The sequence below is a fragment of the Aedes albopictus genome, chromosome 1 (assembly GCF_035046485.1).
Source record: "Aedes albopictus strain Foshan chromosome 1, AalbF5, whole genome shotgun sequence".
NCBI classification, from domain to species: Eukaryota; Metazoa; Arthropoda; class Insecta; order Diptera; family Culicidae; genus Aedes; species Aedes albopictus.
This window is the reverse complement of record NC_085136.1, coordinates 218,718,748-218,744,559: the sequence shown is the minus strand read 5'-3', so window position 1 is coordinate 218,744,559 and position 25,812 is coordinate 218,718,748. Positions and strand designations below refer to the sequence as shown.

General features: G+C 39.2%; 2 protein-coding genes and 1 long non-coding RNA gene across 6 annotated transcripts in view; 2 read left to right on the top strand and 1 right to left on the bottom strand.

Annotated features, from left to right (window-relative positions):
• Window positions 1–775: 775 nt before the first annotated feature.
• LOC109401447 (uncharacterized) lies at window positions 776–3,328 on the top strand. The gene has a single exon (XM_019674004.3). It carries the CDS (start codon window positions 776–778, stop codon window positions 3,326–3,328), a length of 2,553 nt encoding a protein of 850 aa, XP_019529549.3.
• A 5,438-nt stretch (window positions 3,329–8,766) lies between these two features.
• Window positions 8,767–10,672, bottom strand: LOC109432716 (uncharacterized). The gene is made up of 2 exons (XR_003892696.2): window positions 10,184–10,672; window positions 8,767–10,124 (listed from the first exon to the last, which is right to left on the bottom strand). It is a non-coding gene; the product is annotated as an uncharacterized LOC109432716 (long non-coding RNA).
• Window positions 10,673–11,366: 694 nt separating this feature from the next.
• Window positions 11,367–25,812, top strand: part of LOC109621578 (brain tumor protein) — a gene marked incomplete at its 3' end in the record, with an annotated part of 33,507 nt that continues 19,061 nt past the window's right edge. The window contains 1 exon segment of one of the 4 annotated variants that reach the window (XM_029851792.2): window positions 11,367–11,526. 4 annotated transcript variants of the gene reach the window in all.

Genomic DNA, 25,812 nt, shown 5'->3' with positions numbered 1-25,812 from the left:
TCAAGTAGTAAGTATACACATTTTCCACCTAGACATTGTCGTGACATCGGTGTACGTTAGTCCGACAATCACAGCAGTAGATTTTGAAAACGACATCCAAGCAATAGTCACAAGCTTACGAAACTACAGAAGAGTTATAATTGGTGGTGACTTCAATGCACACCATAGTAGTTGGGGTGACGGGAATACCGATCGAAGAGGCGAACTTCTAAATGACACCGTAAATCAGAGCAGCTTCTTGCTGCTCAACGATGGAACACCTACGTACATGCCACTGAGACTAGATTGCCAACCGTCTGCCATTGACATAACTTTGTGTTCACCTTGTTTTGTAAACTGTATGGAATGGAAAGCATTAGACAACAGCATAGGTAGCCACCATCGGTGTATACGCATCGTTTGGACACAGGAGAGGACAGTCCCATCGGGCTATTTCTTTGACAAGAAAGCAATAGGGAAACAGATTTCTGAGCTAAGCGCTGAGGATATCTCGTCTGTAAGCGATCTACAGAGGAAGGTTAGGAAGATTTATAAGGAAAACAAGAAAAAGGACATAAGGACACCAAAGTTTTGGTGGTCCGAAGAGGTAGACGTTGCATGGAAGGAGAAGAATAAGGCGAGACAACATTTCAACCGGACAGCAAATATGGAAAATCTACTGGAGCTAAAAAAGAAGACAGCAATATTTCAACGCAAAAAAAGAGAAGAAATCAAGAAAAAATTTGAAGAATTTCCGGAGGAAATTGGACCTTTCACGTCGGCGAAAGAATTATGGATGAAAGTGGGGCGTTTAACCGGAAAACGGAATGCGAAGAAGGAGAACAACGTGATATACGACGATCAAGCTTCAGCGGAACTCTTTCTGGACACTCATTTTGGAAAAACCGATGTACAACTGGGATACACAACAGGGCTATGCAGCACAACCACACTGCTGGACAAAGAGAAATGGGACAGGATTCTCAGCAGGAAGAAGAGAAGATCGGCTCCTGGAGAAGACAACCTGACGTACGAGATGCTTCGGTGCTTACGCCCTGAGGTAACAGCATGTATCATCAAGGATATAAACAACATGTGGCAACGAGGGTGCTTGGAAGATAGCTTGAAGATCATCAAAGTGGTCGCAATCCCTAAACCAGGGCGAGATCAAAATACCCCGACTGGGAAAAGGCCGATTTCACTTGTCCCAACGCTAACTAAGATAGCCAATACAGCTGTCTTGGAGCGTCTCGAAGAAATACTTCACAGAGGAAGCGTACTCCCGGAGAACTCATTCGGGTTTAGAAAGGGGTTGTCCACCAACACCTGCATCTCCTTCGTTACAAACTGGGTCAAAGAAAGTAAACGTAACAACATGGTGACGGCTCTAATTTGCATAGATCTCTCTAACGCGTTCAACGCGGTTCGAACGGATAGGTTAGAGGAGATCCTGTCCAGCGTAGGCGTACCACAAGACATGCTCATGTGGATCTCGAGTTTCCTAAGAAATAGAACCATCTTCCTACAAACTCGCGACAAAAAAATCAGTAGGACGATTAGCAATGGGCTTCCCCAAGGGGACGTATTGTCCCCCACACTTTTCAATGTCTACACTCTAGATTTGCACAGAATCGAAAAGGAGGGAGTCGTTCTCGTGCAATATGCTGACGATTTCGGCATTTTGGTCAAAGCGAAGACATTAGACAAGCTAAACGAGGCAGCACAGGAATTTCTGAACGAGTTTTCCGAAAAAGCGACCTTCCTGAACTTGGAAATAAACGCTGCTAAAACGAAAGCCATACTTTTCCAAAACAACGACAAGGAGTTGGACATCGGAATCAATGGGACGAAGATTGAAACGGTGAGGAATCATCGCTATTTGGGAATCACGATAGACCGCTACCTAAGTTTTGGAGTGCATATTAGAGAAGTTCGAGAAAAAGTCCAGCACAGACTCAACATGGTGAAGATCTTGAGCGGGACAAAAAGCGGAGCACATCCGGAAATGTTAGGTCGAATATACGTGGCACTATGCAGAAGCGTTTTGGAATACGGTTGCTCGGTGTATAACAACGCGAAACCCACTAACCGGAGAATAGTATCAGTTATAAACAACCAATGCCTGCGGAAAATCGTGGGGGCAACCAAATCCACTCCGCTCAATGCTCTATCTGCGTTGAGTGGACAGGAGCCGTTGGAGTTCAGACAGGAGTACATTACGATTCGGGAAATCGCTCGACATTTCTCAAGGAACGATGTGATCGCAGAACAGCTACAAAATGTAATGCTACCGGATGACCATGACAAATGGGACGCTTTCTCATACCAGGAGCGGATGTACTGGATCAACAAGGAGCTCTTCAAAGCTATCAGCCCAATAGCGACAGCGGTTCATATTGATGAAGTGGCAATCGAACCTTACCTAGAAGGATTGCAGTCAGCAAAGCAAGATAACGACGCTAAGAAGCTTAAACAAATGGCACTCTTTGTTATGAATGGTCGTAATAAAGGAAGAGGGAGAATTTTTACGGACGCCTCGAAAGAAGGATCAGCCTGTGGAATAGGAGTTTACGTCGAGAACACTAGGAGAAGAATGAGCTACAAACTCGCAATGGAAACCAGCGTTACATCTGCAGAACTGATCGCCATTCAGTTAGCAACTAGCATAGTGGAGGAGGATCGTCTTCAAAACTATGTAATATACACGGATTCCAGATCTGCTTGCCTCATGCTTGCAAATGCAAAGGACTCAAAGACGGACGAAGGTATTTTGATCGAAATTCTGGTCAAATGCCAAAGATGGAACATCGCCATACAGTGGATTCCCAGCCATGTGTCGATAAGCGGAAACGAGACAGCAGATGCGCTAGCCAAGGCCGGCGCTGCTTCAGACGAAGTCTTAAGCCATCCAATCCAATTAAAGGACGCCTTCCTGAACGCTAAAAACATGCTTGAAAGACGAACGAATCAATGGTATGCAGAATATTCAGCGGAAAAGGGAACGAAGTTCTATACAGTGCAACCGAACTTCTACAACGCAGCTTGGTATAAAAAGGTCGACATGAAGGGCAGTGACGTGAAACTTATTAATCGTCTAATGATAAGCCACGACTATTCGAAATACTGGCTACACCGTATGAAAATCTCGGACGACGCGGAATGTGAACTGTGTGGAGAACCAGAAACGTCAGAGCATTTGGTGCTCCATTGCCCTCGTTTCGGTATAATAAGAATGCAGTTTTCGTTTGATAACAAATTCGCCAACCTCACCGAATTGTTTAAAACTGGTAAAAAGGAGCTTTTCAAGGAAGTAGCGGAATTCATCAGAACGACCAAACTAGACCTCTAACGCAGAAGTAGCAGGAAGATTCGTCCAACTAGACGTTAAAAAGCACGTAGGGCATATAGTCTTAGTCACTGGCCCTGTACTAGAGCGGTCAAGAGACGGCTCAAACGAGAAAGAAGAAGAAGAAGAACATCGGACAACCAGGTACGTTTTCTCCGGAGCTTCGAACCGCCGCGTTTAACGGAGTCGATGCAGCTGATGGACGAAATCCTGTCCAACATCACATAGACCGGATGATGAAAAGCGGCAAGTTAAAGGCGGACAAAATGACCAGAAGGCGAAGGAAGAACAGTAAAGCTCTCCGCATTAGAACCATCACGACGGAGTGATTCCAACGAACCGTCGTCATAAGTCGCAACCCGGTGCTACCGCTACTTCCTCGCCAGCAGCACAAAGTTGAAATGAAGGAGGTGGATTACCCTTCAGCACCGTCGACATCGTCATAAGTAAGATCTTCGATGTGGAAGTAGTACGGAGAAAATCGTGAATAATAATCGATTTGAATAAGGATGGCCTTCATTTTTTTGGACGAGATTTGAACTGGGCCTGAAAGCCGAAAGGGTAAGTTTGGGATTTTTGGTGGAAAAGGAAAAATTAGAAAAAAGCATGTTTTCATTTGTATTTTTAGGGCTGGTTTGCTTCAATCAGCCAGTGGTAATCGAAACGGCGCTTACACCGGATCAAAATGATTCAACTCTTCCGTGGCGATTCGACTTTGACGATCATCGCCATCAAAAGGACTGAAAAGTACGACGGAAGTCCAATCTCGGCCTTCGGTGGTGAAAACCGGAAACAACCGGAAGCGCTAGTTCAATTCGAGGACTTCGATGCGGCTAAAAGTATAGAGACTACCGCCGGCTGTCATCTTCGAGAATCTGCTGTTTCTGTAAGGTTTGCAAGTTGTGTGAGAATCTTTCTCTGTAATGATTATTCAACAACTGTATTCATTATTTGTATACACTTTATTACCGATACTTCAATATTACATACAATGATTCACACTCCAGACAACAATTACAACATCTCCACATATGACAGATACTCAATGTAAACATACACGCTAAACGTAATAGAGTAATACAATAATTTATTATGTGCATACCACAAGGTACCACATCTCGTTTTTTCACCAGATCCGCAGCAAGGTCACTCCACGTTGTTTCGCTTATAGTATCCTCAGTTTATGAACGTCTCGCTTCAGTCTCACATCAGAATTAGAAGTACAGTCATCCATTTGGTCATCCATCTCTGCTCGGCATTTTGGTAAATTACTTGGCTGTTACTTGTGGTTGTACCTAAAAAGAAATATTATTTTGACCCAAATATTTTCCCAAATCCCAAAATATTTTTAATACTGAGTGTCAAGCTAAATATTACCTTTGCTGATGAATTATTTGAATTGTTTTCCTCTTCTCAAATGTTTTCAATGACAGCTAGCATGCAAACATTGTATACTGCCCACTGATTTTTTTTTGACATGTCCTTTCATAGAAGAATCTCATACAAAAGGTATGTATATTCAGATTATTATTCAGACATTTTTTAACTAATATGTCGGATTACTGCACGAATGTTACAGTGGAAAAAATATCAATATCCATTAACTCGTTTTCGATCCAAAGTGTCCAAGTGTCATACAAACACTATTTCATTTTATGTTTTTTTAGCGAACTTTGCTGGAACTCGTTTCTTGTTCAGAATATATTAAGAAGTTTGGCTTTACAGATTTTGTTTTCTAAATATCGAAGGGATTGATACTTTTTTTTAAATCAAATCACGATTTCGAAAAACGTCACTTGTCCAAAGCAATATTTGTAATACTAGTTTTAGCTAAATAGTAATTTGAAAACTTGAAAACATTCTGTTTTTGAATTATATTTAATATATATTGTTCACAAAACTCGCACCCGCACTAGCTGTTTGAAAGTATAGTAGAATATCAATATTCATTCTTTTTTTCATGTTTTAATCCTATAATTATCTCAAATTTTTAATACATACATCATCGTCGCAGTACCAAATCGAAGTCACGCATTTAAGCACATGCAAAGTTGCAGTTGTGACGTAAATTTGAACCGGTTGCTGGTATTGCGCATCATTAAGCTCCTTAAGAGCTGAAATTAGCACTAATCTAAATCGAGTTGCTATATTTATAAGTAGGTTAAACATCAATTTTCGCACCGCCAGTCACTTCGGCTTCCAACCGAAAACGTAATGATAGTAGCCAATTATTATATACAAAGCAATTTTCTTCAGATAACAAAATAAATCGATCATCTTATTAGAGCACTTTTCGACGGTTCACCTATATAGGTGTCCACGTTTTTAGGAATCATGTTTCCGATAATTTCGGAATTCTCATGATTTACCATTTACCTTCCAAACTGAATGAGTTTATTTTTACGGTTTGGTCGTTCAATAGGTTTACATTCTACGATGCATATTTCCCCGCATTAACTGATGATTCGTGCTCAATCAAACCTATTTTAACATTACAAAACCAAAAATTTGTTCCTTTGATGTCGCTCTTTTGGGTTCTGAACTGTAGGACTTATTTTAATGGTGTACCTCCAAAATATTTCAAAAGCCCCTCAACATGTTATGTTCTCACTCTAGATACCTAATGAAGCTATTTCAGCAAGCCTTTTCCAAATTATTCGCATTCAATGTACCGTCAAAATTTAAAACTTTTTATCTTTAAGTAACTCTGATTTTCTTCATATGCTCATCATATTGATAATATTCTCAGTTCGTTGGATCGGACTAGAATATTCTGCATTATTGCAAAGCCCAATCATCTGTCTATCATATCACTTATTTCACATCTTTTCGATGAAATACATCCTCATTTTTTTTTGTTAACGCTTACAAGTCTGACTTAGTGCACACTGACCATGATTGTCTGTGTCATGATGGCCCTTACGCTTGCCTCTACGATTCATTTCTATGTACTGAAACAATTTAAAGCAGGTTTTTATTCAAATTTTCAATGAACTTATTAACACAAATATCGTTTATACATTTTTATTGGTAAAAATCCATGGATTTGATATATAAAATTTATTTGTACACACGTACTCGTTTTCCACGCTGGATCACACATAAAATCGATGGACCTTACATAAACTATGTGTATCTACACATGGAAAGGGTTATCTATGACAAATTGCAAAAATCTATGTGTGCGACACATGCATACAATATTTGCAGTTTTTTCAGTGTATGAAATCTAAAAATTCAAACAAGGTAACATGTTAGTAAATGGTACCTGTTTGCATTAATAAGCTCGACTGAAAAACAAACCTCATAATCCAGCTTTCATTAGATATATCTATTCCTGTAGTTACAGAAATGATTATCTTTTGTTATTCCAATATCTTGTGCTTCTGATGTACTGTACGTTATTCTCCTCAATAATAGTTTCAATACTTCTTTAACTGATCAAAATTTGTCTCTTCCTGTAAGGAAATTATTGTGCAGAATTTGTTGTTGAGCGTACTGCTGAACCTTGTTCTCTAACTTGTGCCACAGTTCTTGGCAAGATGGCCCACTCATTAGCAAAAATGGCACTATATCCAGTGTTAGGCAATCATAAGTCAAAATGCCCCTCCTGACAACACCCGATACATTTTATATTCAAAGACTTCAGAAGTGATTACTCAAGAAGTCACTGTACTTGAATCGCATAATCATTTAGTGGCATTCAATAGGTTATAAAGAGCTTTTTACCCGAATTCCTGAGACTTCTAGTTAAGCCGAAAAGTTTCATTTTTTATTGTTCGATTTTTTTTAAATATCTAATTCAACTAGCCATTTGACTAGCATGATACTTAACAGGTTAGTGGTTAGCAACTGCTCTGAATATGTCGTCTAGCTTCAACGAATGCTTTAACTGTCATTTTGACTTCCTATCTTGCAAACTACCAAGACAGTTTAATTATTCTCACACATTGATGTTAATTTTCTTGAAGTTACATTTTTAGTCTTGTAACAGGACAAAGCATTAGTTAAATCATGTCTTCATGTTAATTTGGTTTCAAGAGCCAACCCTTTTTACGTCTCGTAGACTTATTATACTTTACTGAGCAATGATAACTTCAATATATATCACCTGAGGTGGGTCCACAACAATCTCAGTATCTGCTCAGTTATATTCGCATTTGGAATATATTCAAATACTATTCGTTCCTGTTTTCCTAGTCACGCTCAGCTTAAAGTTCAGTTTTGTCTTTCGCCTTCTCAGCTGCCACTTAATTGGTGTGAAATTTCATTTTTAATGGTTCAATTTAACTAAAAAGCCCAGATTGGAGTTCAAGAAAAATCGCTCAAGAAACTTCTAGAACGATTCCTGTCAGAAACTTTCTACGGTGACTGCCATTTGAACTGTCATTTCTTCGCAACTGCGTACTGCGATCGAAGAAAAAACGGTTTCTTGAGTGATTCAGCCAAGGAATTTCCCATGCCTTGAGGCCGAGAAATTCCTTCTGATCTGCAAACAGCCCTTAAATCTGCGTTGGCTGGTAATCTGTTTCTTACGAAATTTACGACACTGTTGCGTTTTTAGTACTTTAATTTTTAATAACACAATTCGCCTTATACGGCTCTACAAAGAAACGACTATATCTGCCTTGCAGGTCTTACCGCCTTCAACGGCATTTCCACCTTCAACGGCTTTTTCCGCCTTCAACAGCTTTTCACTCTCCGACGGATCTTTCCGTTATCGACAGTTTTTCGCCTTAGTCGGCTCTTCTGCCTATAACATTTTTCCTGCTTTCCGCCTTCAACGGCTTTTCTATCTGTAATCCTTTCCGCCTTTTACGGCTATTTCAAGAATGTCGCCTTCATTAGCTTTTATCGCCTTCATTGGCTTTCATCGCCTTCACTGGCTTTTAACAGCAACGGCAAAATTTGATTTCAAAATATTGTTTCACCTCTACGCCTTCCTCGGCCATCCGGTTAACATTGATTTGACTTCATTCATCATTCAGCATTTAAGTCTAGATTTAGGACAACAACCCTATTTAACGAGTACCAATATCACAATCAACAAAACTTAGGTTTTCTTCACAGTTCTTTATTTCTTTATCTGATAATAGTGATTGTCATCGATTTGAACTAAACAATACCGATCACCATCAAAATCTCTCACAGGTTGATCATTGTCATTAGTCGAAGGTACAAATAGATTGTTTGATTCATATTGAACAGTTAGTACACAATATTTACCTTTTTGATTCCAATGTTGAAATTCAATCACAAGTCATCACCTGGAGGTCATCACCACTCTGCATGCACCACACACACACACATACCACTCATCTCTTTCTTTTTCCAAAGACAACACTTCCCGAACCGAAATTAAACTAATTTCACATGCACTGTTCACCGTTCTCGTCGCCAATGTGAGAATCTTTCTCTGTAATGATTATTCAACAACTGTATTCATTATTTGTATACACTTTATTACCGATACTTCAATATTACATACAATGATTCACACTCCAGACAACAATTACAACATCTCCACATATGACAGATACTCAATGTAAACATACACGCTAAACGTAATAGAGTAATACAATAATTTATTATGTGCATACCACAAGGTACCACAAGTTGCAATTTACAATTTTCGAAGGGAAAACATCACGAGAACTTCGGAATCACATGTCCCAGGAGATGAAACCATTAAACGAGCGATGCAACGAGGAAATAGTAAAAATTGGCCAACCACTCACAACTTCAATCACCTCGACTAATGAACGCAACTGTCCCTGGTCAGTTACTACCGAGTTCAAATGGCACTCGATCGGAATACGGATTCTTATTTAGTATCGATCGATATGCTCGATACCTCCTAAGAGAAGCGGGATGAAACCAACGGAAGCACCGGAATGGATGAGCACGGTCCCTGAATCAGAACCCGAGAACGCTTTTACACCAAATCTTCCAAGAAACACCAAATCAATCCAGGTCTACTTCGGATTTCCTCCGAAAAGGGTCCGAAACCAACATAGAAGCCGTCCCACACAGGGGGAGCGATTTATGTAAAAAGAAATTGCTCGAGAAATCACAGACGCCGGGAGATGAAATGCGCCGAGCAGAACCGGAAGAATACATATTGAGGAGATCTATGGTTAGGACACTTTTCCGCGCAGGAATATTTTTTTTTACATTAAATTATTAGTACATAGCATCTTTTGAATTTTGTTCCGAAGAAACAAGAATCTTACCCAGGAAGTATCCCATACCCAGGAATTTCTATTTTGGTCCTTGGCCATCAACATTTTATTTTGGTGCCGCTTCGAAGATCATCTCAACTACCATGCAAACGAGCGGCGATACAACTGTGAAAACTGCGGTAGGAGGCGTTCTTCGCCGTATCGAGGTATAAGCTTGGGTATAAGGTGTCCCTTGTCCTGTGCCTTTACATTAGATCGCACGATTCCTGTTACATGGCTCGATGCTCTTTGACCATTCCTATTAGTTGCGGTCGCACATGATGGAACACCTGCACGGTTGTCAATTCCCGTAGTATGTTTCGCTGTTTTCGCTTGACAAGGAATCTTCAAAAGTACTACGCCAAATCAAACCCTCTCTGGAACCGCAAAAGGAAAACACTCTTGAGTATCCGATCATCGTCGTCAAATCAGTTTCACCCCATCATCTTTCAAAAGAATAACGCGTCTTTCTCCGGCGCAACCTCCCCTGGTGTCGCTTCCAAACCGATCCAAATTTTTCGACTGCAATAGCAACCTGCTCAAGAAGGATTTGTTTCATCGGCGATTCCTTTCGATTCCTGGAATGAAAATTGTTGCTTAATATTGGATGTGTTAATCAATTTATGGGATTACTTACAGGAATCGTTAATCCGCTACATCCGGCCCGGCAAGGTAGACCGATTTTGGTTTCGACCGCTTCGATTGTACACCACCGGCGTTGAAGTCAATATATATCAAAACAAACGATGGTGAGAGAATTTCGAAAGTGTTGCCAGAATTTTGAAAAAAAAAACATGACGTCTATCACATCAATTCAGGCCAAACATTTCAATAGGTCCTATCTGCATTTGAGAGGCTCTCTTTGTTCACTTTCTCTTTCAATTATTGCAATGTAATGGTAAACTTTGCAACTATTTTTGCAGTACAAATCAAAAGACGATTGTTTTGACCATCATTCAATGCAAGGAAACAATCATAATACAAATAAACAGCTGAGATATTAATAAAAGAGAGGAAAACCAAAGAGAGCCTCTCTTCTGCAGATTGGACCTTTAGACATGTTTGGCCTGAATTGTCAAAAACGTCAATGCACCGAAAAACACCCAAAAACACCCGATTAACACACTTCGACACCTTCTAGGGTGTCAGAGTTTCCAACCCCTTGATTTACTCCTGCTGATCAACTGTGGGCGCGCGCCAAGCTGGTAGTCCATTGCCGTATGTATTGTCGTCGCGGTTGAAACCCGAAGATTCCCCACACCCGACAATCGAATTTTCTCAAAATCCATGCGTGAAACCTAACGTCGGACGTAGTGCGCTGGACAGCGGACCTGGCCCTCTATCCAGCGCACTGTGCCCGACGTACGTCCGACACACGGTTTGGCAGAAAAATCGATTTTCGCGTGTCGAAAATTCCGATTTTCAACTGCACGAACAATACGCGCCATTTTTCTGCGTGTAACACTTAGAACAAATTATATTGAAAATCATCGTCACGAAATCGTAATCGCCCAATGCTAATAATGCCGTGTTTGGTCAAGCCACCACTAGATGGCCGTAGAGAGCAAACGTCAAACGGGAGCAAAAACGATGCCAGCGCCGCGACTAGTCAATTGACCAACTACCGAATATTTAAATCAACCGTTAAAAAGGTAATCGATGGAAAGCGAGTAGAATGTGACGTGTTTCTCTGTTCTATTAGATTTTTATTACGATTGGACATCTGGTTACCGAGATATCTTTCGAAGAGTACTTGTAGATTGCGCCCTTTTCAAATGTTCCGCAAGCGAATCATATATGTTCACACCTTTTTGTACCAATCGTGAGTTTTTTGTCGGACTCGCGCGCGGCTCTCTCGCACGAAATTTTGACCGATTTCCCGTCAGAATTCACATATTTCGCAACATCTTACCGCCATTATTTATCGATCAGCAGCTTCACTTTTCACTGTCGGGATTTTTCACTTACTTCAGGATGAAGGTAAAATTGTTGTTCCCGTTTCTCGTGGCTTTTTGCGATTGAAAAATAGTGCGGCCGCGTTCCGAAGTGGTGCGAAAAGATTGTGTCCGTTCCGCGGAATCGAAAAGTGCCGGAGTTTTGTGCTGTAAGGTGTTTGCGGTCGAGATAAATCCGATTAAAAGTTGGCGATGGCTGCTGGCTGGCGGATTCTTGGTGTGGGACAAGTTTTGGGTAATAGTGCGCTGCTGCTGCTGCCGTGCTCGTGTACCAATCGATCCAATGCGTTTTTTCTTCCCTTTTGTGGTGGTCCCCCCCCTCGGGCCATCGACCATCCACCGCGCCCTGCTTGTTCTAGCTGTGGCGGGTTGTACGTTTGTAAGCTCGTCGCTTGAAAACGCTTCAAGAATCGCGAAAAAAATCTAGCTCGCTCTTGAATTTGCTTGCTTTGCAAAATGCGACATCCGTTCCTTCCGTCCGTCCGTCGCGTGCCCACCATCCGCCCACGCTGCGTTTCTATTCTGATGGACGAGGGGGTTTTCGCTGTTCGTCCATTGATTGGGCTGGCAGTGCAGTATGTAGAATGGAGGCTCGATTGAGCCAAAGGCTACTGGGATCAGTGTTGCCACATTTTTATCTGTACCGGAGGCTCAAAAATCTTTTTTATCTGTACCAGACATTCGAAAAATCTGTACCCAAAATCTGTACCAAATTTGTACCACATATAATTTAAAATCGCTCAAAATACACAAAAAAGAGCATTAAATTCAGGCTAAACTATGAAAAACACTTAATTTGAGTGTTCTGTTATCAATTTATGAACTTTAAAAACAAAAATAGCAGTATTAAAAATGTTTTAAATTTAAATTTTAATGATTTTTTTCAATTTTAAAAAATCTGTACCATTCTGTACCTTTTGCTGAAAATCTGTAATCTGTACCGTACAGAATCTGTACCAAAAAGTTGAAAAAAATCTGTACTTTTACAGAATAATCTGTACCTGTGGCAACACTGACTGGGATGATTGAGTAATTTTTGCATTTTGTTTTGATGCGCCAATCGGGCAGAGATTTAAATTTTCCCCGATCTGGTTTCATCACAGTAGGCGTGTGGGCGTTTATTGTACGCAGGCATGCAATGGGACAAAATTAGGGAATTACGGAATTACCTATAATGATTAAACATATCTAGAATATACATTGCTGTTATTTTGTATTTTTACTCATCGTGAGCAAAAGGAATTATTCAAGAAATTTCTTGATCAATTTTTTGTACACATCACAGTGAGTGCCTCGGTGAGTGCTATTTTACTTGTCATCCCCAACAACAGCGTACTATGATCAAGGGAAAACAGTTTCTTGCGCAATTTAGATCTTGAATATTGAACGCATTGAGGAAGGTAGGCTGTATAGAAGAGTAATAACGCGTGTTTTCGATTGAAAAACACCTTCCGATCACTGGATGACGAGGTTTCATTAAAAGGAGGCAACCAGTGAAGTACTAGATTGAAAGTAGTGAGCTGGATTTTTGTATGGTGAGATGATCAATTCTCCGTTTCTGCAAAGAAATGCTGCAAACAGCGTGGGTTATATGATTTCTTGCCTAATTTGATGCTGTTTGAGCAAAACTTTGGGTAACTGTGTTGTTGAAGTTGCAAGAAATAAATAATACAACAACACAGTTACCCAAACTTTTGCTCAAACAGCATCAAATTAGGCAAGAAATCATATAACCCACGCTGTTTGCAGCATTTCTTTGCAGAAACGGAGAATTGATCATCTCACCATACAAAAATCCAGCTCACTACTTTCAATCTAGTACTTCACTGATTGCTTCCTATGGGGCACGTTCGGTGTAGTACTAGATTTGTAGTAATGAGCTGAATTTTAGTATGGTGAGAAGGTCAATTCTCCGTTTCTGCAATGAAATGGTGCAAAAAGCGTGGATATTATGATTCCTTGCCTAATTTGATGTTGTTTGAGCAAAACTTTGCATAACTATGTTGTTTATGTTGCAAGAAATGGAGAAAACAACAACACTGTTGCCCAAAGTTTTGCTCAAACAGCATCAAATAAGGCAAGGAATCATAATACCCACGCTTTTTGCACCATTTTATTGCAGAAACGGAGAATTGACCTTCTCACCATACTGAAATTCAGCTCATTACTACAAATCTAGTACTTCATCAATCTGTCCTATAGGACATATCGGTGAAGTACTAGATTTGTAGTAATGAGCTGAATTTTAGTATGGTGAGAAGGTCAATAGGAAGCAATCAGTGAAGTACTAGATTGAAAGTAGTGAGCTGGATTTTTGTATGGTGAGATGATCAATTCTCCATTTCTGCAATGAATTGGTGCAAACAGCTTGGGTTATATGATTTCTTGCCTAATTTGATGCTGTTTGAGCAAAAGTTTGGGTAAATGTGTTGTTGTATTATTCATTTCTTGCAACTTCAACAACACAGTTACCCAAAGTTTTGCTCAAACAGCATCAAATTAGGCAAGAAATCATATAACCCAAGCTGTTTGCACCATTTCATTGCAGAAACGGAGAATTGATCATCTCATCATACAAAAATTCAGCTCACTACTTTCAATCTAGTACTTCACTGATTGCTTCCTATTCTCCGTTTCTGCAATGAAATGGTGCAAAAAGCGTGGGTATTATGATTCCTTGCCTAATTTGATGCTGTTTGGGCAAAACTTTGGGCAACAGTGTTGTTGTTTTCTCCATTTCTTGCAAATGGCCAAAGTTTTGCTCAAACAGCATCAAATTAGGCAAGGAATCATAATACCCACGCTTTTTGCACCATTTCACTGCAGAAACGGAGAATTGATCTTCTCACCATACTAAAATTCAGCTCATTACTACAAATCTAGTACTACACCGATCTGTCCTATTGTATACTGATCAATTTCGCCCCAAAGCGACATTTCTATATTTTTTTTACATTTGGAGTTATTTAACTTAAAGCTTAAATTTGTTGAACAAAATTCTGTCTCATGGTTCCATGGAGATCCACTGGGTACTGGTTTTACAGAAATTCATTTGGCAATATTTGAATTGGCACTGATGTTATCCGCAAAAGTTGTTTTAAAGTGATCAATTTGACCCCGGATTACGGTACATATATTACATTACCCATTACGTGCTGTTGAAGTGCTGATTGCACTTCGCATATAAGAGCAAAGATTTCGGCCTAAAAACGGTGCAGTGTCTACCAAGTGAGTAAGACTGATGTTGCCTGCAGAATAGACACCTGCTCGTCCTTCAAGAAGGGAGCCATCAGTGTAACATACGATGCCTTCTGAAATACTTCTCTTTAGATAAGCAGATGTCCACTCTTCCCGGGAAAGGCATTTCGTGGAAAATGTCCTATAAGGACTGTTCAATTTATAAAACGGACAACTTGCTTGTGCGATATCTTTTTTATTTTTCAATAAAATCATTATCAGTTTTTTGCATAACTTTCTATAGCTATTCTCAAATGTAGGAAAAATATAACATTAAGCAAAATGTTTTTTATTGTGTAACTGAAGCGGTTTTCGTAAAACATCAATAAAAACCCATTTCTCAAAATTGGACATAACTTTCCACATAATTAACATGCACATTTTCATGAAGTTTTTAATGTATTGGAATCTTATACTATTCTACTAGAGGTGAAGCTCAATAGTTGGTCATTAATAGTGCACCAAGCAGCCTCCAGCTTGATATAGTGAGTTGACTTGTTTTCATAGAAATTATTAAAAAATATTTATTTAAGTCCTGCATTGCAATAACACAACGGATTCGGCTGAAAATTTGTTCAGAGTAGTAAAATATTGCTTTCTGAGTAACACAGAAGAAAAATTTTCTTGAAATTGCATTTTTCATCAAAAAAATTATCCATAAAGATGGTCATAATAAAAAATGACATACTTTTTGCTCCATTGATTCAGATTTTCGACCCTAGTGAATCTTGTAATTATTTATTTTCAACAAAGTTGGTCCTATGTTACTGTACACCTTATTTAATAATAATGGAATGCTAAGTTTTTATTTCCATCATCATTGTTATGCAAAATTTGCATTAGGTTGCATTGTTATTTGAAAAAACCTTCAAAGAAAGAAGCTGTTTGGATTACTGTGCCTGTAATGGCGCACAGTGACCAAACCAGCAATGCTATTAAGAAGCAGTTTTCTGTATTTCAAACCACATTATTCCTACTTTCGACTGGATGCATAAAAAAATTGTTTATTTAATATTTTCAAGAACTTTTTGATTTGCGATTCAATTTTATTCAAAAAATCGAATCTCACTTGAGACTTTAATATCTCAACAACTAATTTTCCAATTAAGTTGAAATTTCGCCAGAATATTTATTACTCATGCTGCTGCAGCATGGTACATACTTTTCTGATATTAAAAACGATATACCTTATGTGAACAGTAATTTTATATATATTTTCAATTTTCTGCAATCGAAAAATTCACCACATTTAACACCTAGCCGATTTTCTATAAAATAAAACTAATTTTATTCGATTCAAAAATTATAACTATAATGAAAGATGTTGCACTGAACAACGAAGCAAGGCTGGTTAAATTTGAACTATGCGTCTTCTTTTTATAGCCTTGTAAAGTTGTCCGTTTTATAAATTGAACAGTCCTTATGGAAAGTTAAACCAATTGTAAGATCACTTGGAGCAAGGACAATTTTGTTCCAATTCACGAAAAGTGGAAACAACGAAGTGTGTGTTGATGCGCGGTTCACAAGAGTTTCCTCTAGTACAGGGGTTTTCAGACCTTTTGCTTCGCGGTGCACTTTTCAAAAATAAATCGTCGCGCGGTGCACTCTTCCAAAATTTCTAAAAGATTTTATTTGTTTGTCACAAAACTAGTGTATTTTTCGATGCCACTTCCTGGTACATACACTAGACAAGTCGTTGAAAAGATTTTCTTTCACCGATCATGACTATGACTTGATTGTATTTCTTTATTTCTTGTCGACCTTTACTTTTCTGCTGTTTTTTTTTTTCGAAATTCCAGTCCAGGTCTTTGAGAGTTCTTAGCGAAACCCTCAGCAGATTCTTGAATTCTTTCCAAAAAAAATAACATATTTTGGAGGATTCCTGGTGAAAGACTCAGATTTCTGCTTCTGTACATAACAGATTTATTACCTAGCTCCTAAGACTATTATTCATAATTACTGGACTGCCCCTATTCGCATAACAGTCCCATGTTTGCTGGGTTTCCTATTCACATGGGACTGTTGTGCGAATTTGGGCAGTGGAGATATTTATAAGAACTGGTAAGATTTTTGAAAGATCTCTCTCAGTATTCATGTCAAAATTATAAGAATATTTGATAGAATTCCCTTTGAAAATAATGAGCATGTTCTCTGAGATTAACATGGTAAATCGCAGAGGAATTAATACAGAGATCTCATCTCGCGTTTTTGAAGATAAGATTCCTTACTTCAACTTGAAAATTATGGTTGATTTCCGGCGTGACCCATTGTGGATTTTCCTTGTGTTTTTTTTTGAGATATCGAAAAATCTCTAGAACTGTGATTTTTTCTTTGTTCTTATCAGAAACTTTCCTACAGTTCCACGGTAAGATCGCTTTGTTCTGAATTCATTGGATGTTTTCTAAATAGGACAGATCGGTGAAGTACTAGATTTGTAGTAATGAGCTGAATTTTAGTATGGTGAGAAGGTCAATTCTCCGTTTCTGCAATGAAATGGTGCAAAAAGCGTGGGTATTATGATTCCTTGCCTAATTTAATGCTGTTTGAGCAAAACGTTGGGCAACAGTGTTGTTATTTTCTCCATTTCTTGCAACATAAACAACATAGTTATCCAAAGTTTTACTCAAACAGCATCAAATTAGGCAAGGAATCATAATACCCACGCTTTTTGCACCATTTCATTGCAGAAACGGAGAATTGACCTTCTCACCATACTAAAATTCAGCTCATTACTACAAATCTAGTACTACACCGAACGTGCCCCATTCTATAAAAAAATATTTAGTATCTTACATTGAAGGTCCAGTGAACAAGCAACAATTTGTAGTTAAATGATGGTTAAATCAGGCCTCCTATATTCTGTGTAACTAAAAGATATGTTTTGAGTAGAAACACACACTAATCATTATTGTGAAGGCAACATATTTGAAATACACGCGGTGCACTAAGCAAAGCTTCACGGTGCACCAAGTGCACCGCGGTGCACGATCTGAAAACCGCTGCTCTAGTAAACTGACCCGTAGACGGTATGTGCAAGAAAGTGCTTCTTGTTTGAGATGAATGTGTAGTGGGGCAACATCAATCAAAGAGAACTTCGTGCGCTGCCGTGGGAGTTGAAGAGAACGCTCCAGACATCGCCATTAAGCACATCCATTGGAGATGACCCAATTTTGATTGGATCGTTCTCACTTCGTCCTTCTGCCACCACACAAGGCATCCATAGGCCAATGTCCGAACAACAGTTGTCTGAATCCATTTCATATACTTGGGTCTTAGACACCAAGCTCGACCCCAAGTAGTACCAAAGGTTCGCCGGCATTGCCCGAAGTTGGAAACCGCTGTTATTGCGTTGCCTCAATACAATATCTGTCACGAGAGTCCACAAAAGTGGTGATAAGACTCCCCGATGGGGGCATCCACAAACACTCAATTTCCTAATCCCTGCTAGACGCAATGTCGAGAAGAGATGTCGGTTTTTGAGCATTTGGTGAATCCAATTGGAAATTATTGAAGGTATACCATGACCCCGTGCGGCTTCCAATATGGCATCGAAAGGCACGTTGTAAAAGGCACCCGCGATATCTAAGAAAACACCCAAACAAGATTGCTTTTGAGCGAATGCCCACTCGATATCGTAAACAACCTTGTGTAAAAGAGTCACAGTGGACTTACCAGGTTGGTAGGCATGTTGCAAATATTCCATCAAACTGAAGCCTCTCAAATCGATGTCTGAGCTGCCCCAGATTATATAGTGAGCATAAGCATCACTGCCAACAATTAGCGGAAGGCCTTTTAAAGTGCAGTATGCGATGACTTGCTTGAAAGTATCCGTAGGGGATGTTTCATCATGCGGTAAATTAACCGAACAATAAACGTATTTCCTTTTGAGGTTTCCAACAGATACATCGATTGTGATAGCACATACATCTCTAGTGGTTAGCTCAGAGATGAGTGTAGCAACGATTGCGTTGTTGACAAGCACACATGCTCGAGGCATGACACGTGAGTTTGCCATTACATTTTTACTGAAAATACCGGATTCACAAGGTTTCCTAGATAGAAATTCCCCTTACGAAAGTAAGGTTCTTGGATTAACGCTACTCGGGCTGTACCATTTGCATAAGTCTACAAAGTTTGATCGTTGCTGTTCGTTTGTGCTGAAGATTGATCTCAGCTATCCTAACCGTAGCCACTACCCAAACTAGGCGAGATTAAACTCTTAACAATCACAGCGCAAAAAAAAACACCAACAATAAAGCCAGATCGGTATAGATATAAATGCGCCAAAGGCGAGTATGCACAGAATACACTGTCTAAATCGCATATGAGTATGAGATTGAAGAAGGGGCGCTGATTGTCTCGGAGAAACACAAGGTCCACCGCGCTATTGCTCCGGTTCGCGCAGTAAGGGCAAAATACTGTGGAGGGTGCCCTGGTACTCCACAGGCTCCGTTTGCGAAAAGGTTTTTATAAGACCCCCCTAACCATTCATTCCTAGGCACGGTAAGCGTAAAGCCGCATAACACCTTGAATTAGGGGTCACCTGATTAGTGGACTCCTACCACTGGAACAGGCGGTCCGTAGTGCTATTCTTAGCCAGTTGAACTAACCGCTACCGACACTACACAGCTATCTAGGCTATATTGCGACATTTGCACCCATTTAGACTCGACCGAAGTTCATTATCCCCTGGCCAAGTTCGCAGGGGTTGACGGTATTAAAGTGAAGGAGTTTCATTTTGATTATTGTAATGTAGTGTTCTTTAGTGAAACATATCACCTTTTCAACACTTTAATGCGCCTCCAACGGTTCATCACGAACCGGCTGCTGCAGATGGAGTATGGCTGATCACATGCATCAGACATGCTCGATAAACATGGAGGATCCGCCAGGGCTCATTAGAGTCTATTCCCAGGCAATAGTTCCAAGTCGGTTGGATTTAAGAAGGTTTTGATGATAGTTACAAATCCTAATAAAAGTATTGTAGGATTTGTGACAGGTTTTGGAACCTTTTACAGCCAGCCGACTTCAAAATGTTGTTTGGGCTTTATTTCCCACGTTTCTCGGTTGATTTTGATTATTAATTTATTGATGTCATAGTTGCTTTTTCGAATTTTTACAATGTTAGTTGATCATATTTTCTTTAAATAAAGCAATTAAAATCGACCGAAGAACTAATAGTGAGAAGGAGATTTGCAGCACTTAATTGTGCTGATAGATTCGAAGCTAACGTGCGAACACTTGAACGCATTGTTGACGTCAATGCGTTCGACGTGACATTTTGGACAAAAGCTGACTGCTTTTATTAACTGAACAACGTTACTTGTGTATGACTAGGTTGACATTTCTAGGCTACACTTGAGAAAATGACATGGTTTATCTCAGGGTTCCTGATTTCCACTTTTCATCTTCTTCCACATACGAAGACAGTCAGCAGCGAACGGTTGTCGCTTTAATTCGGTTGTATGCTTGTCAGCGACGACAGCAAACTTCGGCGAACGGTGGGAAGCCACACTTGGAAATTACTCATTCGTCCACATTCGCATCGCAAGCGAATGCGATTCGTGAGTGATGCGATTGATATTGTGCATACGAATTTTTGATGTTTTCGAATTATTTTCTTTGCTAATCTAGCATTTCAGCAACAATACAGTAAAAATGTATGCATTACATGCAGACATTCTGGACGAACATTTGAAAAGGGCCTATCTGCTTTTTGTAAACAAACATGTTTCTGTCTCTGTAGGGCCCATCTGCATCCACCCACGCACATCAACACTCCTAACAGATAGCTTGAAGAACACTCTTTCTCATAAGGGTGTTGATGTGCGTGGGTGGATGCAGATGGGCCCTACAGAGACAGAAACATGTTTGTTTACAAAAAGCAGATAGGCCCTTTTCAAATGTTCGTCCAGAATTCTCTTCTACTTATGATAATAGCCGCTTCGATCGCTCACCAGCATTCTTCACCATTCGCCATTCATTCATTCGCTTGCGATCCAAACTGCGACGATCGGCAACGAATATTCATGTCAAGCAGCTGGCTCATCGCTTCCCACTGGTGATGGGGTTGCGTGTTTGATCACGACGATCCGTTTGCTGCATCTTTCTCGATTCGCTTCAGCAAAGAGGAGTGAATATGAATGGAGTGAGGCGAATATACCGATCCTTGGTTTATCTAGGCAGGACCGATAGGACGATTGAACGAATTTGAATATTTTTCATAGTATTTGTAGTGGGATGCATACATAATAGACAAGCAATCTTTATTATTTCAAAATTTAATTGCAATCAACTGATCAACTTGGCGTATTTTTGTTTACCTCTTAAATGGTATTATGACACCAACAGAAAAATATCAGAAGTTCAGTTACATGTTTCTGTGGGTTTTGGACCGATGACAATTTAAGGACGCAAGAGATGAACACAGAGAAAACGATTAGCGAAATCAAGAAAACAATTTGACCCAGGATTGACTATATTTTAACATACGTTCGATTGATTCGATAAAAAAAACCAAACATACGACAACTGACTTAACGAGGAGTAATACATATTGAACGGAACCATACCACAAAACCAAACAAGAAGACAAACACAAACCGTGTGACCATAACTCACTACATAGGCAAATCCTGACTGACTGACCAATTGAAAAATTTCCAACCTTCTACCGTAACTTTCTGAGTCAGTAGGCAACAGTGTCTTAATGGATATCATTTTCCGCGTACGGCTGGCAAACTGCTTCTGAAAGATTACGTACTCTTTTCTATCTTCGGGTCTAGTGTAGAGGTTTCAACTCTATTCAGAGTGCAGCTAGAAACCTAGAAAAAAAAAAAAATTTAGACTCGACCGAAGTTCATTATCATCACAGTCGAATTTCGCACACGACTTCGCAGCGCCTGGCATACACAAGTTCAGTTGAGTTCATGACAGGGGCGACGGATGCACAACAGGTAAACAAAATAAGTTTGATTTGTGTGAAATGTCGCTGGGAAATGATGATTCAGTGGATTTTCAAATTATCACAGTAGTCTAAACATTGATAAGAAACCCAATATGATACATGATCATAAACTGCAAATGCCAAGAAGTCACATGTTTATGCTTCCACCGGCAGAGCAGGAATATAAGTAAGAATTTTTGGAGGTAGAAGAAATGCAAAAAAAAAACTTGGATTTATCACAGGAGGAATTCTTGGAAAAATCGTAGGGACAATGGGACATATTTGAAGCGATTCTTTTAAAATCTCCAAGAAAATCTCCGGAAGAATTTCTGGAGGAACACCAGCAGTATCACCTGGAAGAAACCCAGCAGACATTCCTGGTGAAATCGCAGCAGAATTTCTGGAGGAATCCCACCTTCAGCTTCTGAAGGGTTTCCTAAAGGAATTCTGGGAGAAATCTTAAGAAAAATGTATGGTGGAATCACAAAAAAAAAACTGCAAAATATCTCTGGAGGAAATTTGGGATAAATCCCTGTAAGAATCCTGGAATCAACTCATGAACTCCTGTAAGTTTCTGTAACAATCCCATCAAGGAGCCGTTCATTAACCTTACCTTACCTACCTTATCGTAAACCAAGTAGACCAAATTTTGGTCATCTCAAATCGTTTTAATTATTTTAATGATCCATCGGCACAGCAGTTCTGTTGAAGGATCTGGTTTAAATTCATACGTACATATTTGGATAGCCTTTATGAATATGGAACAGTTTTTCATATCGTGGGATATTCTAAGTTTTCCAAACAGTCCTGGAATTCAGTCACTCTTTTGATTCATTCACCCCTTTATTTTCTTAAGGGATTCTTCTAGCTCTTTTTAAGGAGCTCCATCTGCTGTTTTTTTTTTCAATAGTTCTATCTGGAATCATATTTCTACAGAAATTTTCTGATAAAAAACCCGGATTGATCCACCTAGTGGTGATAGTGCCTTTCTCGTCGAATATGTACTCATGACGTTTCCGTTGACGTTAGCTGAAATGTTCCTGAATCATGAGAATACTTTACTAAGAATTTTATCAGAGCCATCATTGAATTGACTTTAAACCTATTGATGGCACATATTCCGACGTTATGTTCAACGTATAGGCAGAGCTGAAAAATATCAGACCTCTCAGTTGACAGCTTGACCTCCTTCACTATCACTGGAGGCCGATCAACACCAAGACGATACAACTTTATCACAAACACAGATTCCTTAACGATTTTCGACAAAGTATTTTCTACATACTTCTACACACGCTATATTTTATTATCATTGGCTACAAGATGCATGTAAAATTTGACAAAAACATGCAAGTAACTGAAATTTTTCATACTGAATCCCATTCAACTTTCAACCACATTACAGTACGTGAGGGAGCAACCAGACGCACAAAAATTTTACGCAGTCATTTTAGACGCGAAAGAGAATTGAAAAAGTTTGTTCGGAGTTATTACGATTATATTTTAATTTTCCCATACAACGTTGACCCATCCTTCTGCATTATTACACCTCAGGAATCTGAAATGGTGTGATTGGATGAGATCGTCTTAGTTTTGTCAAGATATCTATCGCTTGCTTTAATGTTTCTCACTTTTGAATTCCGACGAAGCACCCAACGCTAGTTTTGGAATACTACCGGTAGTTTCTTATGTGGTCTGAGACTATTTTCTTGCTTACCGTTCATCAGGTTATCGGAAAATCCGCGATTTGACGCAAGGTTGCATCCATTCATTTGCAAAGATTTACATTCATTTGCTATTGTCTCAGTTCAGAAGCATGCTATCGAAAAACAATGTATGGATGAATTTAACCTTGTAGTTTTATCTGAAAGTTTGCCGAATATCATTGGAGTCGCACACGCATTCCAAAGTCGTGAGCGAGCTGTGAAGGCAACTTTCCACAGCGTGAATGAAATTTACATGCACCGCGTGAAGAGTTGCCTTCACAGCTCGCTCACGACTTTGGTATACGTTTGCGACTCCAATGATATTCGGCAAACTTTCAGATAAAACTACAAGATTAAATTCATCCATACATTGCACAGTGGGAAAATAAGGTACAAAACCGACAAAGAATTCTGTAACTTTTGAAAACCACGAATGCGGTTTACGAAGTTATACTTTTCTAATGTAAAAATGTGCGGGGAATCCAATAAAACCGGTTTCATAGGCCGCACAGGCATAGTTTCATAGGCATAGCCGCATAGGCATAGCCGCATAGGCATAGTTTCATAGGCATAGTTTCATTGAAATTTTCGAACATTTTTAATTAAAAAAAATATGACTTTGTAAATAGCATACATGGTTTTCAAAAGTTACAGAACTCTTCAATTCAAAAAATGATATTTTTGGGGCATCAAGGCAAAATGGCCAAGAATAAGTTCGTTGTTCTTCCCTGGTTTAATAGATAGATGGCTCAAATGTGTTATTCAAATAAAAATCTCTCTTAGATGAACATTTACCGATTTTCTCCCTCGACAAATATCATATTTTTCCAGAAATGCGATAATCTGGGGGAATATGGTAAAATGGGCATGGACATTGTTCATGCGGTCAAGTTTAACATTTTTATTTATTTCGGCAAAGTATATAAGAGCTTGATTGGTCGAGTTTTTATACTTCAAGGTCGTTTCCGCATCTGAACATGAATTTCTATCAAACACACAAAAAATTGCGGAATTGGGGTAAAATGAGTATGTTAACGATCCGTGCGGCCTACGGAACCAATTTTATTCGATTCTCTACACGTTTTTACATTAGATAAACATGACTCCGTAAATCGCATTCGTGGTTTTCAAAAGTAACAGAACTCTTCAATTCTAAAAATGATATTTTTGGGGAATCAAGGCAAAATGACCAACATACCCGTTCTTTTAATTTTTATCCTGATTTATTCGAAGGCTCAAATGTATTCACCAAGTAGAAACTCATATGGATGGACATTTTCTGATTTTTTCTCTAGATAAATAGCATATCTTACCAGAAATGCGATAATCTGGGGGAATATGGTAAAACGGGCATGACAATCATTCATGCGGTCAAGTTTAACATTTTCATTTATATCGGCAATATATATGAGTTTGATTGGTCGAGTTTGTATACTTCAAGATCACTTCCGCTTCTGAAAATATATGAATCTCTATCAAAAAAGGCTAAAAATTGGGGAATTGGGGTAAAATGAGCATGTTAACGATCCGTGCGACCTATGAAACCGGTTTTATTGGATTCCCCGCACATTTTTACATTAGAAAAGTATAACTTCGTAAACCGCATTCATGGATTTCAAAAGTTGCAGAACTCTTCAGTTCAAAAAATGATATTTTTGGGGCATCAAGGCAAAATGACTAAAAAACCAGTTCGTTCGATTTTTATGCGGATTTATTCGATGGCTCAAAAGTATTTACCAGGTAAAAACTCATTTTGATGGATTTTTACTGATTTTCTCCCTAGATAAATGGCATATCCTACCAGAAATGCGATAATCTGGGGGAATATGGTAAAACGGGCATGACAATCATTCATGCGGTCAAGTTTAACATTTTTATTCATATCCGCAATATATATGAGCATGATCGGTCGAGTTTTCATACTTCAAGATCATTTCTGCTTCTGAAAATACATGAATTTCTATAAAAACGGCTAAAAAATTGGGGAATTGGGGTAAAATGAGCATGTTAACGATCCGTGCGGCCTATGATAACGGTTTCATTGGATTCCCCGCACATTTTTACATTAGAAAAGTATAACTTCGTAAACCGCATTCGTGGTTTTCAAAAGTTACAGAATTCTTTGTCGGTTTTGTACCTTATTTTCCCACTGTGCATTGTTTTTCGATAGCATGCTTCTGAACTGAGATAATAGCAAATGAATGTAAATCTTTGCAAATGAATGGTCGCAACCTTGATTTGACGTGTCGCATGCATGTGTTTGGTTCACTTAAATATTTGGCGGTGGAGCGGGCCTGGTTTGATGGTTAGAACACAAGACTATCATGCCAAGGGCCTGGGATCGAATCCCACTCCCGACATATTCACAAAACGTAGGTTCTTCCTTCGGATGGGAAGGGTCTCGAGATGAACTAGCTTCGAG

What these genes read in the sequence shown, in the direction of transcription:
- LOC109401447 (XM_019674004.3), top strand. Translation starts at nt 776, where the DNA reads ATGAAAGTGGGGCGTTTAACCGGAAAACGGAATGCGAAGAAGGAGAAC.